At 38.7% G+C, this 18,815-nt stretch overlaps 1 protein-coding gene and 1 long non-coding RNA gene across 2 annotated transcripts in view; both read right to left on the reverse strand.

Annotated features, from left to right (window-relative positions):
• The window catches only part of LOC137433808 (RNA-binding protein 45), a gene marked incomplete in the record, with an annotated part of 30,542 nt that overhangs the window by 6,175 nt on the left and 5,552 nt on the right, over positions 1-18,815 (reverse strand). Inside the window, 3 exon segments of the mRNA XM_078786043.1 lie at positions 2,739-2,871; positions 12,865-13,003; positions 13,169-13,360. Coding sequence (XP_078642169.1) covers positions 2,739-2,871; positions 12,865-13,003; positions 13,169-13,360 — 464 coding nt within the window.
• Positions 13,374-18,301, reverse strand: LOC137433810 (uncharacterized). Its single transcript, XR_010985741.2, has 3 exons — positions 14,869-18,301; positions 14,636-14,668; positions 13,374-14,504 (listed from the first exon to the last, which is right to left on the reverse strand). It is a non-coding gene; the product is annotated as an uncharacterized LOC137433810 (long non-coding RNA).

Genomic DNA, 18,815 nt, shown 5'->3' on the forward strand with positions numbered 1-18,815 from the left:
ATCTACAAGGGAATGAAGGAAAGAGTTTTGGTTGGTCCTGGGATGTCGGAGGAGCTCAGTGTGAACATCAGTTTGACGTAGGGAAGCACTCTCAGCCCACTCCCTGTTTATCATGGTGATGGAGCTGGTAAGCAGGAAGCTATACATGAAAGATGTTCTGGGGAGGATATTTTATGCGGATGATCTGCTTGGTGTGGTGGAGAGTGGGCAGGAGATGCAGGAAGTATTGGGGGAGTGGAATGAGGCCGTTGGGAAACATGCGCTGAAAATGAGCATGGAGAAGACGGAGGTGATGTGGATTGGACAGCAGAGAAAATAAATGAATATCAGCTTAGAGGGGAAGGAGATCAGACAAGGAAATAGGTTGGAATATCTGAAGTGGGGGGGGGGGGGGGGGACTGGGAGAGGGGGAGTGGAGTGACCGGGGATGGTTAGGCAGAGGTGCAGAGGAGGAGTCATGTGGGTGTGAATGTGTGGAGGAGGGTGGAGGGTGTAATGGTAGACAGAAAGATTGAAAGGAAAGGTTCTCATGTCGAATAGAACGCTGACCTACCTTTATGGTCTCAAAATAGTGGCACTGACAGAAACACAACAACAGACGCTGCAGGTTTGCGAGAACAACTGGGTCAGCAGGATTGTGGGAGTGAAGAGGGTGGATAGGAGGATGGATGAACTGTGGCAGGATACTGGTGTGCAGATGAGTTTGGTGGAATGCTGGCTGAGATGGGCTGGACAATTGGTGCCGATGGGGGAAGAGAGAATGGCAAAGAGCGCAGATAGGTTGATAGAACAATGTCGAAGGAAAAGAGGTAGACCGCAGTTGAGATGCGAGGATTGTGTGAGGAAGGATATCAGTAAGGTGGAGGTGGTTGGAGAGTGGAGAGAGTTGGCTGAGGACAGAGGAGTGGAGGAGTATCATGGTCAAGACAGGGCAGACGCCTGGAGCCATTTAACCTCACCCCTTATGAAGGGAAGAGGAGGAGAAGAAGGAAGAAGGAGGAGGAGGAAAAGGTACGGTATCATATGTCTGTCAAGGCATAATTGATAAAATGTCAAATTTAACATAATTTGACCCTTTTGACCTTCAAAGTCAGGGAAGTTAGGTAGGGAGAGCTTATGGTCAAACTGCCAAAATCAAGACTCTCTGCTCACCTTCACTCCTTCATTCCTCTTTTCTCCCGCCTCTGGAACAAACTCCCTCACTCTCTTCAATCCCACTCCACCCTCCAGGTCTTTAAAACAGCTGTTCACCACCATTTCTTATCTTCCCCCATCCAAAACCTTGATCTTTTCTACCCCCGCTAATTTCACCCCAATTCCACTTTTTTGAAATACCAACTTCTGTCCTGGAAGTCCTTGGGTTTTATACTTCTCCCCCCCCCCCCCCCCCCCTTCCCACGCCTCCTCCCCCCAAGCCCTCTCCCTTCCACACATCTCCCTGCTCTCAAATGTTGTGTTTGTGTGCTTTCCCTTCTCTCCCCATCTTGTCTTCTGCTCCCTCTTTATATATTTTGTTTGTCTGGTTGATTTGTTTGTGAAGTAAATGTTAGCTCTTTCACGAGCCTCGATTCAGTATACAAAAAAAAAAAAAGAAAAAAAAAAAGTCAAAATCAGAGATTGTATCTTCGCACATCACATTCAGCATCCATACCTTATTGAACTAGCATGAATGCCCTCTATTAGCATGGAAAAATTAGGGCCATGTAAATACCACCATCTAGTTCTAGTGGAATTACAGGAAAAATATGATCGAGATAAAAGTAGGAAAATTACCCCATTTGGAAGGCCAGGTTCTTAGATAGTTTTTCTTAATACAGCAATTGGCAAACACTATTCAATCACCATCAACTTAAAGGTCAAAGGAACAACTGGAGTACCTATTGCTGGAAAGGAACCCACATTCTGTTTGCAAACGGCTGGAGGGCATAGCTCTTTGTGCGCTTCATCCTGAAGGCCAAAAATTAAATAATATGAGCGACATGCGAGTGATTGGCATATCTGAGAGCCGGGATGTGGCAGTGCGCGTGCAAAGTCAAACAAGACAGGAAGTATCACATGCAGGCACAAAAGAGCAGGGCAGCATGGAGTCGTTCAATACGTGGATGGGTACCACATTCCCAATGAACAGGATGCACTCACGGCAAGTGTTGCAAGCAAATAATTTTAGGCAGAAAACTCAAAGCCTTGTCCTAGTGTGCCGAACACTGCTTTGTTGTTTGTGTCAGAATGGCAACATCTTCAAGTGATGGGGAATCTACTACTGCAGACCTCTATTGACCAAGATCCTCCAGTCTACATATTGCAGAACTGGAATTTAAAGAGGCAGTACGCCAAGACAAAAAAAGAGCCCTCGAGCATTCCTGGCTTACAAATGATACTCGCACCACACTGCCTTTGTGCCGGATAGGTTTCGTCACATCTACTTGAATATTTGAGTTTCCCGACAGCTCAATGGTCCACTCACATTTTATTCTCTTTTGGGCCAAAGTGTACAAAATCACACCGCAAGGCCAAAAACGTATTTTGGAGTGCACAACAGTGCGAGACTATTCAACTGGAACTTGAAATGCCACACCCTACCCACACTCTTTCAACATGCTACATCCCTCATTCTTGCCTTGCCTTTCCATCAATAGGTATGCTTCAATCAACCCTCCCCACCCCCTCTCTCCAATCCCTCAACATAAGACGTCACATAAAATAACATACGTCAACATAAGACGTAACATAAGACGTACCGGTGCTGGAGATTGCATCATGTGAGGTTGCATCATTTGACCAGGTACCGCTGGAGAAACATCGGTGAAATGTGACGACACATTTGCCATAACTTGTGCAGTTACAAGTTGGAGCGCCATCAGCTTTAGAGGACTAAGGGAAGGATGACAACATTTAAATTGTATCGTATTTCACAGCAACGAAACAACAACAAAACCAAAAGCATCCAGTTAAACGTGCACACACAAGCATTTTCCATTTGAAAAGAATGAAACCAAACAAGTCACGAGTGAGGCCGACAAATAGAGGTAAGTTGGCAAACTAGAAAACAAATATCAACTCCGTTTCTTAGGTCGACTGAACATACCAGGGAAGACTGTAATGAAGCATTATTTTACCCAAAATGCAATCTTCCATCACACACTAAATGTAAAACATAATCATGCAGAATGTAGTCTGATGGAAACCATCACAATAACGTTAAAGCATGTCACAGTAACTTCAACCTGTCACATGTCCTTTAATCAGCCGTGATCAACTTGCGATGATGCCTCCTCACAATATGGAAGCTAACTGCAAACAAAATAGTGAGGTCCCCAAGACACGATCATTATCGCACCAATTTTTCGCCGTTGGATGTGAACATAAAAAAACATCAACAAAGCTGCAACTCCAACAATCCCTCATCACTTCACGGTTGTCCTAATCAACCAGCTTAGTCACACATGGCATGGTCACAAAGCAATTATAAATTCCCTTGGAGTTAATTTGTAATTGTTTTGTGAAACATCAACACATGCAGAAGCTACAATTGCACTCAGTCGAGCCAGGCTGAACAGTTCATTTTTTGTATCCCAATGATATGTCGGATCTGGATCCCTTTTGTCCCTCTGGATCTGGATCCCTGACATGAACCAAAATCGAATCAGCTTGTTCTCGTCACTTACCCAACTCATCAATCAAGTTTTGTCAAATGTTATCCACAACTTTTTGAAATATCATGCTACATATCGTTTTTGGCCCAATCACTCAATGGTGAAGAATCACTTGATAAATTCTCAGATGCAGATCCGGATCCAGATTTTTACCAAAATCTAATCATTTCGTCCTCGTCACAAACCCAACCTCCCCACAAAATTCGTCCAAATCTGTCTGCAACTTTTTGACATATCCTGTTCACAAACAAACAGACAAACAAATAAACAAACAAGAACGCCACTCAGTAGAGCGCATACTCCCGCCGTGGGTTTAGTTGGAATAATACGTTTTGTTTAACATCCCCTCTCCGTTTGAATGTAGAAGGAAGTAGAGGACGGGGAAGACCGAGAAAGACTTGGCTAAAGATGGTGGAAGAAGAAATGCGGGCAAGGGGGTTAACAAGGAGAGATGCAGAAAATGGGGCAAAATGGAGAAGATTGTCATGGGGACCGCAAGGCTGTTTAACATCCCCTCTCCCCAAAACAATAAATAAAAAAGAAAGTAAGCATTAACTGTCAGAGAATTTATTTTGATATATCTCGGAATTAGAGGAGAAAAACATCATTTAAGAATAAGAATAAAAGCTTTAATGCAGTAAAACAGAAAAAATCTTTCCCAAAATAAATTTCCAAAAAAAATTCCTGCATCCGGAATAATGTCCTGAGCATAACCAAAAACTAATCAATTCTTCCTTATCTCAAGGGCAATCATCCCACCAACTTTCATCCAAATCCGTTCAGAACCTTTCCAGATATCTTGTTCACAAACACACGAACATACGAACACACACACACACGTACGGACACGATCGAATACATTACTCCCTGGCGGGAGTAATAAACCTGAAAATCGCAGAGCCAGAACCAGAATTATTTATTTGGTCTGGGAAGCCCATGTGAGGTTTCTTTTCAATCAGACGAAAAATGAGGATTTTAGAAATTTGAAGAAAAGTGGTTGACCTTTGGCCTACAATGACCTTTTGACCTCAAAAATACAGGATTTGTCAAACCGCAAACTCCACCATTTGGTGAAGCTTTGTGAAGATCGGTTTAAAATTGTGACCTGTAGGCAAGCATAAGTGAGCAGACAGACAAAAACAAATGAAAAATCACGAGAGCGACATGGCAAAAGTGAACAAAGTAGAATGGCACTCAGTAAAGCATCCCTTTGACCACACAAATAAATTGGTGGTTGAATTCTGTGATGTGCATATCGTCTTCAAATTTTAAGTTAATCGGATAAAAATTGACAATTTTAGAAATCTGGTCTATGTTGACCTTTTGACCTATGCTGATCTCAAAAATAGTTTGAGGTTGAATTCAGTTAGGTGACATGAAAATCCTATTCAAATTTCAAGTCAATCGGATGAAAATTGAGCATTTTAGAAATACGACAAAGTTGGTGACGATTGGCCAATGTTGACCTATTGACCTTTTGACCCCAAAAACAATAGGCTTCTTGCTTATGACTAACTCTACCATTTGGTGAAGTTTTGTGAAGATCGGTTGAAAATTGTGACCTCTAGGCGACTGACATAGACAGACAGAAAGAAAAGACAGAAAAGACAGAAAACAAGTACACATACATTCAAAGTACACCGCCCCATGCCAAATAATTAAATGTGCTGCAGCGCGGCATTGCCGGGGCGCCTCCGGCGCCCGGCAATACCGCAGTGCAGCTCATTGAGGCTGCATTGGGAGGGAGAGGTGTACACTAATTGATTGATTAATTGTATAATTAAAATCAATAAAAGATTATCACAAAATATTTTCATAATCAATTGGCCAATCGCATAACTAAACCACTAGTGCTTCATCCGAAGATGTATCTTTTAGAAATTTAATTAAATAAGTCATTTATAAAAAATTAAATAATTAAATGATTACTCAATAAATAATTAATCGATTAATCAATAAATAATTAATAGATGAAATGATTAATCAATAAATCAAAAATATCCTTGATAGCCACATCACTTGGTCACATGTCCAAATATTAGCTTCTCAGCTCCAAAGGTGCCTGAGATATTGGCCAAATGAGAAAGAAAATAAAGAAATGATTAATAATGAAAATAAATAAATAATAATCATAAAAAAATTAAATTATTAATCAATTTGGTCAGAGAACACATAAACTACCACTATTTCATCAGAATCTGTAACTTTAAAAAAAAAATTTTTTTTGTCATTAATCGAATAATTAAATAATTAATCGATTAATTGATTAATTAATAAATCAAAAATATCCTTTGCAGCCAAATCACCTGGTCATTGGCATGTCCAAATATCAGCTTCCTAACTCAAAAGGTGCCTGAGTTAATAATGGTCAGAAGATAAATTAAATTTAATTAATTAAATAAGTACTTAATTAAACGCTAATAATTAAATAACTCCTCAATTAATTGATTATTCAAAAAACAAAAAATACCGTATTTGACAAAGGACTTGCTCACTACTGTGCCGAAATTTCAGCTTCCTAGCTCAAAGGATGGCTGAGATATCGCCCGGACAACCAAGAAAGAAAACAAACAAGTACACATACATTCAAAGTACACCGCCCCATGCCAAATAATTAAATATGCTGCAGCGCGGCATTGCCGGGGCGCCTCCGGCGCCCGGCAATACCGCAGTGCAGCTCATTGAGGCTGCATTGGGAGGGAGAGGTGTACACTAATTGATTGATTAATTGTATAATTAAAATCAATAAAAGATTATCACAAAATATTTTCATAATCAATTGGCTAATCGCATAACTAAACCAGTAGTGCTTCATCCGAAGATGTATCTTTTAGAAATTTAATTAAATAAGTCATTTATAAAAAATTAAATAATTAATTGATTACTCAATAAATAATTAATCGATTAATCAATAAATACTTAATAGATGAAATGATTAATCAATAAATCAAAAATATCCTTGATAGCCACATCACTTGGTCACTCATGTCCAAATATTAGCTTCCCAGCTCAAAAGGTGCCTGAGATATTGGCCAAATGAGAAAGAAAATAAATAAATGATTAATAATGAAAATAAATAAACAATAATCATAAAAATATTAAATTATTAATCAATTTGGTCAGAGAACACATAAACTACCACTATTTCATCAGAATCTGTAACTTAAAAAAAAAAAATTTTTTTGTCATTAATCGAATAATTAAATAATTAATCGATTAATTGATTAATTAATAAATCAAAAATATCCTTTGCAGCCAAATCACCTGGTCATTGGCATGTCCAAATATCAGCTTCCTAACTCAAAAGGTGCCTGAGTTAATAATGGTCAGAAGATAAATGAAATTTAATTAATTAAATAAGTACTTAATTAAACGCTAATAATTAAATAACTCCTCAATTAATTGATTATTCAAAAAACAAAAAATACCGTATTTGACAAAGGACTTGCTCACTACTGTGCCGAAATTTCAGCTTCCTAGCTCAAAGGATGGCTGAGATATCGTCCGGACAACCAAGAAAGAAAACAAACAAACAAGAAAACAAGTACACATACATTCAAAGTACACCGCCCCATGCCAAATAATTAAATATGCTGCAGCGCGGCATTGCCGGGTCGCCTCCGGCGCCCGGCAATACCGCAGTGCAGCTCATTGAGGCTGCATTGGGAGGGAGAGGTGTACACTAATTGATTGATTAATTGTATAATTAAAATCAAAAGATTATCACAAAATATTTTCATAATCAATTGGCTAATCGCATAACTAAACCAGTAGTGCTTCATCCGAAGATGTATCTTTTAGAAATTTAATTAAATAAGTCATTTATAAAAAATTAAATAATTAATTGATTACTCAATAAATAATTAATCGATTAATCAATAAATACTTAATAGATGAAATGATTAATCAATAAATCAAAAATATCCTTGATAGCCACATCACTTGGTCACTCATGTCCAAATATTAGCTTCCCAGCTCAAAAGGTGCCTGAGATATTGGCCAAATGAGAAAGAAAATAAATAAATGATTAATAATGAAAATAAATAAATAATAATCATAAAAAAATTAAATTATTAATCAATTTGGTCAGAGAACACATAAACTACCACTATTTCATCAGAATCTGTAACTTAAAAAAAAAAAATTTTTTTGTCATTAATCGAATAATTAAATAATTAATCGATTAATTGATTAATTAATAAATCAAAAATATCCTTTGCAGCCAAATCACCTGGTCATTGGCATGTCCAAATATCAGCTTCCTAACTCAAAAGGTGCCTGAGTTAATAATGGTCAGAAGATAAATGAAATTTAATTAATTAAATAAGTACTTAATTAAACGCTAATAATTAAATAACTCCTCAATTAATTGATTATTCAAAAAACAAAAAATACCGTATTTGACAAAGGACTTGCTCACTACTGTGCCGAAATTTCAGCTTCCTAGCTCAAAGGATGGCTGAGATATCGTCCGGACAACCAAGAAAGAAAACAAACAAACAAGAAAACAAGTACACATACATTCAAAGTACACCGCCCCATGCCAAATAATTAAATATGCTGCAGCGCGGCATTGCCGGGGCGCCTCCGGCGCCCGGCAATACCGCAGTGCAGCTCATTGAGGCTGCATTGGGAGGGAGAGGTGTACACTAATTGATTGATTAATTGTATAATTAAAATCAATAAAAGATTATCACAAAATATTTTCATAATCAATTGGCTAATCGCATAACTAAACCAGTAGTGCTTCATCCGAAGATGTATCTTTTAGAAATTTAATTAAATAAGTCATTTATAAAAAATTAAATAATTAATTGATTACTCAATAAATAATTAATCGATTAATCAATAAATACTTAATAGATGAAATGATTAATCAATAAATCAAAAATATCCTTGATAGCCACATCACTTGGTCACTCATGTCCAAATATTAGCTTCCCAGCTCAAAAGGTGCCTGAGATATTGGCCAAATGAGAAAGAAAATAAATAAATGATTAATAATGAAAATAAATAAATAATAATCATAAAAAAATTAAATTATTAATCAATTTGGTCAGAGAACACATAAACTACCACTATTTCATCAGAATCTGTAACTTAAAAAAAAAATTTTTTTTTGTCATTAATCGAATAATTAAATAATTAATCGATTAATTGATTAATTAATAAATCAAAAATATCCTTTGCAGCCAAATCACCTGGTCATTGGCATGTCCAAATATCAGCTTCCTAACTCAAAAGGTGCCTGAGTTAATAATGGTCAGAAGATAAATGAAATTTAATTAATTAAATAAGTACTTAATTAAACGCTAATAATTAAATAACTCCTCAATTAATTGATTATTCAAAAAACAAAAAATACCGTATTTGACAAAGGACTTGCTCACTACTGTGCCGAAATTTCAGCTTCCTAGCTCAAAGGATGGCTGAGATATCGTCCGGACAACCAAGAAAGAAAGAAAACAAACAAACAAGAAAACAAGAAACCAGAGTGAAAACTGAGTACTCTCTTTCAGCGTGCGTCACTGCCGAGCCCCCTTTGGTGCCCGGCAATGACGATTTGCAATGCCTGGAGATGGCATAGGAAAGGAGCGGTGTACAACAAGTACACATACATTCAAAGTACACCGCCCCATGCCAAATAATTAAATATGCTGCAGCGCGGCATTGCCGGGGCGCCTCCGGCGCCCGGCAATACCGCAGTGCAGCTCATTGAGGCTGCATTGGGAGGGAGAGGTGTACACTAATTGATTGATTAATTGTATAATTAAAATCAATAAAAGATTATCACAAAATATTTTCATAATCAATTGGCTAATCGCATAACTAAACCAGTAGTGCTTCATCCGAAGATGTATCTTTTAGAAATTTAATTAAATAAGTCATTTATAAAAAATTAAATAATTAATTGATTACTCAATAAATAATTAATCGATTAATCAATAAATACTTAATAGATGAAATGATTAATCAATAAATCAAAAATATCCTTGATAGCCACATCACTTGGTCACTCATGTCCAAATATTAGCTTCCCAGCTCAAAAGGTGCCTGAGATATTGGCCAAATGAGAAAGAAAATAAATAAATGATTAATAATGAAAATAAATAAATAATAATCATAAAAAAATTAAATTATTAATCAATTTGGTCAGAGAACACATAAACTACCACCATTTCATCAGAATCTGTAACTTAAAAAAAAAAATTTTTTTTGTCATTAATCGAATAATTAAATAATTAATCGATTAATTGATTAATTAATAAATCAAAAATATCCTTTGCAGCCAAATCACCTGGTCATTGGCATGTCCAAATATCAGCTTCCTAACTCAAAAGGTGCCTGAGTTAATAATGGTCAGAAGATAAATGAAATTTAATTAATTAAATAAGTACTTAATTAAACGCTAATAATTAAATAACTCCTCAATTAATTGATTATTCAAAAAACAAAAAATACCGTATTTGACAAAGGACTTGCTCACTACTGTGCCGAAATTTCAGCTTCCTAGCTCAAAGGATGGCTGAGATATCGTCCGGACAACCAAGAAAGAAAGAAAACAAGAAAACAACCAGAGTGAAAACTGAGTACTCTCTTTCAGCGTGCGTCACTGCCGAGCCCCCTTCGGTGCCCAGCAATGACGATTTGCAATGCCTGGAGATGGCATAGGAAAGGTGCGGTGTACAACAAGAAACCAGAGTGAAAACTGAGTACTCTCTTTCAGCGTGCGTCACTGCCGAGCCCCCTTTGGTGCCCGGCAATGACGATTTGCAATGCCTGGAGATGGCATAGGAAAGGAGCGGTGTACAACAAACAAACAAGAAACCAGAGTGAAAACTGAGTACTCTCTTTCAGCGTGCGTCACTGCCGAGCCCCCTTTGGTGCCCGGCAATGACGATTTGCAATGCCTGGAGATGGCATAGGAAAGGAGCGGTGTACAACAAGAAAGCAAGAAACCAGAGTGAAAACTGAGTACTCTCTTTCAGCGTGCGTCACTTCCGAGCCCCCTTTGGTGCCCGGCAATGACGATTTGCAATGCCTGGAGATGGCATAGGAAAGGAGCGGTGTACAACAAGAAAGAAAACAAGTACACATACATTCAAAGTACACTGCCCCATGCCAAATAATTAAATATGCTGCAGCACGGCATTGCCGGGGCGCCTCCGGTGCCCGGCAATACCGCAGTGCAGCTCATTGAGGCTGCATTGGGAGGGAGAGGTGTACACTAATTGATTGATTAATTGTATAATTAAAATCAATAAAAGATTATCACAAAATATTTCCATAATCAATTGGCTAATCGCATAACTAAACCACTAGTGCTTCATCCGAAGATGTATCTTTTAGAAATTTAATTAAATAAGTCATTTATAAAAAATTAAATAATTAATTGATTACTCAATAAATAATTAATCGATTAATCAATAAATAATTAATAGATGAAATGATTAATCAATAAATCAAAAATATCCTTGATAGCCACATCACTTGGTCACTCATGTCCAAATATTAGCTTCCCAGCTCAAAAGGTGCCTGAGATATTGGCCAAATGAGAAAGAAAATAAATAAATGATTAATAATGAAAATAAATAAATAGTAATCATAAAAAAATTAAATTATTAATCAATTTGGTCAGAGAACACATAAACTACCACTATTTCATCAGAATCTGTAACTTTAAAAAAAAAAATTTTTTTGTCATTAATCGAATAATTAAATAATTAATCGATTAATTGATTAATTAATAAATCAAAAATATCCTTTGCAGCCAAATCACCTGGTCATTGGCATGTCCAAATATCAGCTTCCTAACTCAAAAGGTGCCTGAGTTAATGGTCAGAAGAGAAAGGAAATTTGATTAATTAAATAAGTACTTAATTAATCGCAAAAAATTAAATAACTCCTCAATTTATTGATTAATCAAAAAAAAAAATACCGTTTTTGACAAAGGACTTGCTCACTATTGTGCCGAAATTTCAGCTTCCTAGCTCAAAGGATGGCTGAGATATCGTCCGGACAAACAAACAAGAAAGCAAGAAAACAAGAAAGAAAGAAACCAGAGTGAAAACTGAGTACTCTCTTTCAGCGTGCGTCACTGCCGAGCCCCCTTTGGTGCCCGGCAATGACGATTTGCAATGCCTGGAGATGGCATAGGAAAGGAGCGGTGTACAACAAACAAGAAACCAAGAAACCAGAGTGAAAACTGAGTACTCTCTTTCAGCGTGCGTCACTGTCGAGTCCCCTTTGGTGCCCGGCAATGACGATTTGCAATGCCTGGAGATGGCATAGGAAAGGAGCGGTGTACAACAAGAAACCAGAGTGAAAACTGAGTACTCTCTTTCAGCGTGCGTCACTGCCGAGCCCCCTTTGGTGCCCGGCAATGACGATTTGCAATGCCTGGAGATGGCATAGGAAAGGAGCGGTGTACAACAAACAAACAACCAGAGTGAAAACTGAGTACTCTCTTTCAGCGTGCGTCACTGCCGAGCCCCCTTCGGTGCCCGGCAATGACGATTTGCAATGCCTGGAAATGGCATAGGAAAGGAGCAGTGTACAACAAACTAACAGACAGACATACAAACAGACTGAATAACGCACAAGACCAACCAATATACTTGGAAAATCTTCGATTTTCGCAAGTAACAAACACACACACATAGACCAATATACTTGGAAAATCTTCGATTTTCGCAAGTAACAAACACACACACATAGACCAGAGTAATCAACATACTTGTCAAAAAATATATTTTTTGCCAAGTAACAGACAGACAGACAGAATTACAAACGCAACCGATCAATATACTTGAAAAATCTTGCATAGCTGCACCAGGCTGACTCATTTGCATTATGTATCCCACGAACAGGACGGATCGGCATCTGGACCTGAACCAAATTCTAATCGGCTTTTTCATGTCACCATCCCAACACATCTACCAAGTTTCGTCTGAATCCGTCCACAACTTTTTCGTGCTATATATTGTTTTTGGCCCTAGCTCTCAATGGTGAATAATTGCTTTAAAATTTCAGATCCGGATCTTCACCAAAGTTGAAACAATTTGTCCTCATCACACACCCAACCTGCCCACCAGGTTTCGTACAACTCTGTCCATAAAGCTTTGAGATATTCTTCTCACAGACAGACAAACAAACAGGGGTGAAAACATAATCTCCGTCCACTTTATGCGGCAGAGGAAATACATCATACTTCTCTCCAGAAGCGGCAGCCTCAACATCCTCTGCAAACTGTATCATCAAAGGAGAGCCGGGTGGATACTCAAATTGGTTCAGTTTCTCCTTCGCATAGATAGCCGATGCTGGGTTATTGTAACGGACATATCCAAGCCCTGAAAAGGAGAAGTCAGGAGATGTGTGTTTATGTTGTTTATATATGCAGATCCCAATCTGTGCTTCGATTTCAAACAAGCAAAGAGCAACCCCAACAGAGTTTTATCATCAATAGTTGTCCAAAAAATTGAAAGTACATTATAAAGCGCTTTAAACATTCTTACTGCATCTATTGATGACATCCTTCTGGGCATCACAGAAATCCAGTCCGGGGATTAGCCCGAAAACTGCGGTGAACTGGTCTTTTGTGATGCACGGATCCATGGACACGGAGAGCCACCGCGAGAAACCAAACGAGTCATCAGATGCCAGGTTGGCCAATGGTGGTCCCTGTCCCTGATGGCACCCAAAATCATCTGCAAACAAGAAAGGGCAATCCGAGATTGCAGACCCTCGCCAGGACTTTTTTGTGTGGCAAATAAATGGAAAGATGTACGAATTAAAAGGTCATTGATTGAAAATGAAAGGTCTAAATGGTCTAGTTGTAAATGCGTAAAGGTCAGAGGTCTGGACAGTTGTAAAGGTCAAATACCATACGTAATCCCCTTTGTTAAGTTTAGTTTGTTGAGATTGCATAATAAGAAGTAATGACCAAATACATCAATATAGATATATGGACGAATTGGACAAGTGGCCACAGAAGCCACACCCAGGACCAGATTTTGGTGGCCCGATGGAGTTTTAGGTGGCATTTGGCACCAGGCTACCACTTATTTCGGATCCTGTGTACATGTATGCACACACACACACACACACACACACACACACACACACACACACACACACACACACACACACACACACACACACACACACACACACACACAAATGGCCAAAAATATTGCCACCCTTGCACTTTCTTCAAATAATGCACCATCTCTTCTAGAAAATTGTTGAAATTTAAAAAATCTTACCCACAAATGTATTTATTTGGTTTGAAGTGGAACAAAACAAAAAAAGCTGAAAAAAGCATTACTAAATCTTAACTGATTCCACACAGAAATCCTAAAATGGCCCGGACAATATTATTGGCACCTTTTAGAAGTTGTTAGAAATAATTAGAATTCAAGAAGGTGATTCTCCTTTACTTTGGAATTGAACTCACCTGTAGTGAGTTACAGGTGCCTACAATATTAAAATCACTCATTCAACCAGTTTTGAATAGAGAAAAGGAGTCATTCTGCTGTTTTGTGTCACTGTGTGTACTGCAATGAGCATGGATAAAAGAAAGAAAACCAGAGAAATGTCTGAGGAGGTCAGACACAAGATTGTAGCCAAGCATGGACAATCTCAAGGCTACAAGTCCATCTCCAGAGACCTTGATGTTCCTGTGTCGACCGTACGCAATGTTATCAGGAAGTTTAAGGCTTATCAGGAAGCACTGTAGCCAACCTCCCTGAACGTGGCCACAAGAGAGAACTTGATCGAAGATTGCAGCGAAGGATTGTTTGAATGGTGGAGACAGCACCTTGATCAACTGCCAAACAGATTCAAGCTGACCTTCAGACACAAGGTATGACAGTTTCAACTCACACCATCCGTCACCAACTCAATGAACGGGGGTTCTATGGTTGGAGACCCAGGAGGACTCCACTGCTGAGAAAGCCCAACTGGAGTTTGCCAAAACACACCTGAACAAGCAAAAATCCTTCTGGGAGAATGTCCTGTGGACAGACAAGACCAAATTAGAGCTTTTTGGTAAAGCACATCATATCTATGTTTCCAGAAAACAAAATGAAGCCTTCAAAGAAAAGAACACCTTCCCTACAGTCAAACATGGAGGAGGTTCAGTGATGTTTTGGGGTTGCTGTGCTGCCTCTGGCAGGCTGAATGTGTGCATGGCGTCATGAAATCAGGAGATTACCATGGAATTTTGGAGCGCAATGTTCAACCCAGTGTCAGAAAGCTCGGTCTCTGTCGAAGGTCATGGGTCTTTCAGCAGGACAATGACCTGAAACACACTTCAAAAAGCACCTAGGAATGGTTCATGATAAAACGCTGGATTGTTCTGAAGTGGCCAGCAATGAGTCCAGATCTAAATCCCATTGAACACCTGTGGGGAGATCTGAAAACAGCAGTTGGGAGAAGGTACCCTTCAAATCTGGGAGAACTGGAGCAGTTTGCACAAGAAGAGTGGGCCATACTGCCAGTAGAGAGGTGTAGGTAGCTCATTCATGGCTAGAGGAAGCGCTTGACTGCAGTTATTTTGTCCAAAGGCAAAATATTAAGTCTATTTTTAAGTATATTTAAGTATATTTGGTGGTATATACTTTTTAAGTATATACTACCAAATATTAAGTCCAGGGTGTCAATAATTTTGTCAATGTCATTTCTTTTTATTTTCTGATTTAAAAGGATATATTAGTTCTGAATCCAAAAAATAAGGTTCTGTCATATAAACAGTGAAATGAACAAGTACAGATACATTCAGAGTACACCGCCCCCATGCCAAATAATTAAATATCCTCCAGCGCGGCATTGCCGGGGCGCCTCTGGCGCCCAGCAATACCGCCGTGCAGCTCATAGAGACCGTATTTGGAGGGAGAGGTGCACAATATTTGATTCATTAATTGCATAATTAAAAATAAACTAGCAACGGTACCCACCCTACGGGCGGGGCTTCAATAGGGAGGCTGAAATGAAAAGGTAAAATATCAGAAATTGAAGGCTTTTTTTATTTTAAACGATTCATATAAACATCCGTTAAATCATATCACATGCAAATCATCAAAATCTAAACAGTATCTTTCTATAATTCACCAAATGTCTCACAGTGATCGATACACTATGATCGTGATGATCGTGATCGTGAATCGTGATCGATAATCGTGATCGATAATCGTGTTCACAATCGCTATGTCGTATGTACTCCCGATATGTGTTTCCTTCAGTTGAAATGGGTTAGAATTCTCTCAAGCAGGGATTCAACCCGTGTCCTTATAAAAGGTCTTTGTCCGAGGTCACCGAGTTCGATCGGTGCAGCCGTGCAGCGATCGGTGCAGCCGTTTGTGCAGCACCCGGGAAAACAACATCGTCACAATGAACGTTATGCAAACGCGAATGTTATGAGGGAGTCCAAACCTGAGAATGCTGGAGACTAAAGCTGAAATTGGGAAAACTAAATAGCCTATTTTACTCCTGGAGATCCCAGGATTATCCACCCAAAATATCGTTGCGATCGGTTCAGCAGTTTTTACCGTACCTTCAAACGGACAGACGGAGGGACATTTGGTGAATTATAGTAAGATAAAAGATCGTCATAAAATATTTTCTTAATCAATTGGCTAATAGCATAACTAAACCACTAGTGCTTCATCCGAAGATGTGACTTTTAGAAATTTAAGTTAATAAGTCATTAATAAAAAAATTAAATAATTAATTTATTAATCAATAAATAATTAATCGATAAATTGATTAATCAATAAATCAAAAATACCCTTTACAGCCAAATCACTTGGTCATTGTCATGTCCAAATACGAGCTTCCTAGCTCAAAAGGTGCCTGAGATATTGCCCAGATGAGAAATAAAATAAATAAATAATTAATAATGAAAACAAATAAATAATAATCATAAAAAATTAAATAATTGATCAATTCGCTAATGGAACACATAAACCACCACCATTTCATCAGAATCTGTAACTTAAAAAAAAAAAGTATTCATCAATCGAATAATTAAATAATTAATCAAATAATTAATCAATTAATCAATAAATGAAAAATAGCCTTTGGAGCCGAATCACTTGGTCATTGGCATGTCCAAATATCAGCTTCCTAACTCAAAATGTGCCTGAGATAATGGCCAGAAGAGAAAGGAAATGTATAAGTACTTAATTAATCGCTAATAATTAAATAACTCAGCAAATAAGTGATTAATCAAAAAACAAAAAATAACGTTTTTGACAAAGTAATTACTCAATATTGTGCCGAAGTTTCAGCTTCCTAGCTCAAAAGATGGCTGAGATATCGCCCAGACAAACAAACAAACAAGAAAGCAAGAAAACAAACAAACAGAGTGCAAACTGAGTACTCCCTTTCAGCATGCGTCAATGCCGAGCCCCCTTCGGTGCCCGGCAATGACGTTATGCAGCGCCTGGAGATGGCATAGGAAAGGAGCGGTGTACAAAAATTGTGGAGACCAAATACTTTTGTCAATTTAAACTTCTTTTTCAAGAAAATGGAGTCCTTAAAAAATAGTGCAAGGGTGCCACTATTTTTGGCCACGAATTATACGACATTTTGGCCACAAGTTTACGTTCAACTGTAATGTAAACTGTAACTGTAACTTAAGCTCACTTTCGTTGAACTCGAGGAAGACTGAGAAGACCTTTTTGGTCGAAAGCTTGTCGAAAATAAAAGATCGACCTTCTTGAAGCTATTACTTATTTAATTTCTTCTGATTATATATACAATAAAAGGGTGTGTGTGTGTGTGTGTGTGCGTGTGCGTGTGTGTCCTCCATAACTCCAAAGCCATGAAACCTAGCGGATCCAAACTTTGCATGCAGAGGTTACCTCTTAAACTCCAAGGTGACTTAAACTCTTAAACTCCTCTTCTCTTAAACTTAAACTCCTCTTAAACTCAGGCATGTGTGAAACCTGAGTGTTTGGGTGTGTTTAAACACCCCCACTTGAAGATGATTGATGGGGTACTCATAACAAAAACAAAAACAAAATAAGCCTCACCAAAATGGCAGTCCACCATCTTGGTCAGCCCACTGTCACACCACTGTGTTCTTAAGCCACCATTTGTTTCAGCCTTTTGAAATGTGCCTTGGCTTGAAAACACGATCAACTTTCACTGACTCATTAAAGCATATAATCAAAACCTGAATTTAGATTTGATGGTCGGATCATGTAGACAAGTATAGAAATCTGGAGTGAAATCTGAAAACTTTAACAACATTAGCGATTTAACTTACACCTCCATAGGATAGGGTGTTTTTTCAAGTTGCAAAATGCTACAACTTTATTCCCATTTGTCATAATTTCATTATTGTGATTGCAAACAAACAGAATATGGGGAAACAGCATTAACAAAGCATTAGTGCTCATTCGTCTTCTTCAAAGCATGACATCAAACTCAGCTACACATGAGATTGCCAAAACATCAACATAAAAAAACATACATTTTATTATTCCCTACGTTTTTGGCAACATACACCGCTCAGATATTCTGAAAACTCAACGAGAAACTTTTTCTTCAAACTTGGAAAACATTACAGACATACTCTGCTTCTGATAATTTGTCTCTTCTTCTTCAAACTCAGAAAGCATTACATCCAAGCCGGAGGTATGTTCTCCCCATCCCCTCTTTCTCTCTCCCTCCACTCCTGCTCAACTGCCCCTCCCCCCCCCCCCCCCACCCTCTCTCTCTCGCTCCCCAACCCTTCCCCATCCTCTCCCTCCGTCTGTCTTTCTTTCTTTCTTTCTCGGACCACCCATCCCTCCTGGAGTGTACAGTATAGCAACATGAGGTGAGGCTTCGCTCTTCCACCTCTTTTCTCTCCCCCCCCCCCCTCCCCTCCCATCTCTCCTCTCTCCTTTTCTCACTCTCTCTCTCCCTCTCCCTCGCTCCACCACCCCTTTCCCCTCCCTTCTCTTCTTCTTCGCTCCACCACCCCTCACCTCCTCTCTCTTCTCCCCTCCTGCTTCCCTCCCCTCCACACCCAACTCCACCCCTTCCCCTAACCTTCTCCTCCCCTCATGAAGCGACTCTGCGTTACCCGGCGACGCCGGGCACCTTTGCTAGTATATGTATATATATATAAAATACAAACAAACCAAACAAAATGTTGTTTTTTTCCTGGGA

This window comes from Myxine glutinosa, chromosome 10 (genome assembly GCF_964187855.1).
Source record: "Myxine glutinosa chromosome 10, kmMyxGlut1.1, whole genome shotgun sequence".
NCBI lineage: Eukaryota > Metazoa > Chordata > Myxini > Myxiniformes > Myxinidae > Myxine > Myxine glutinosa.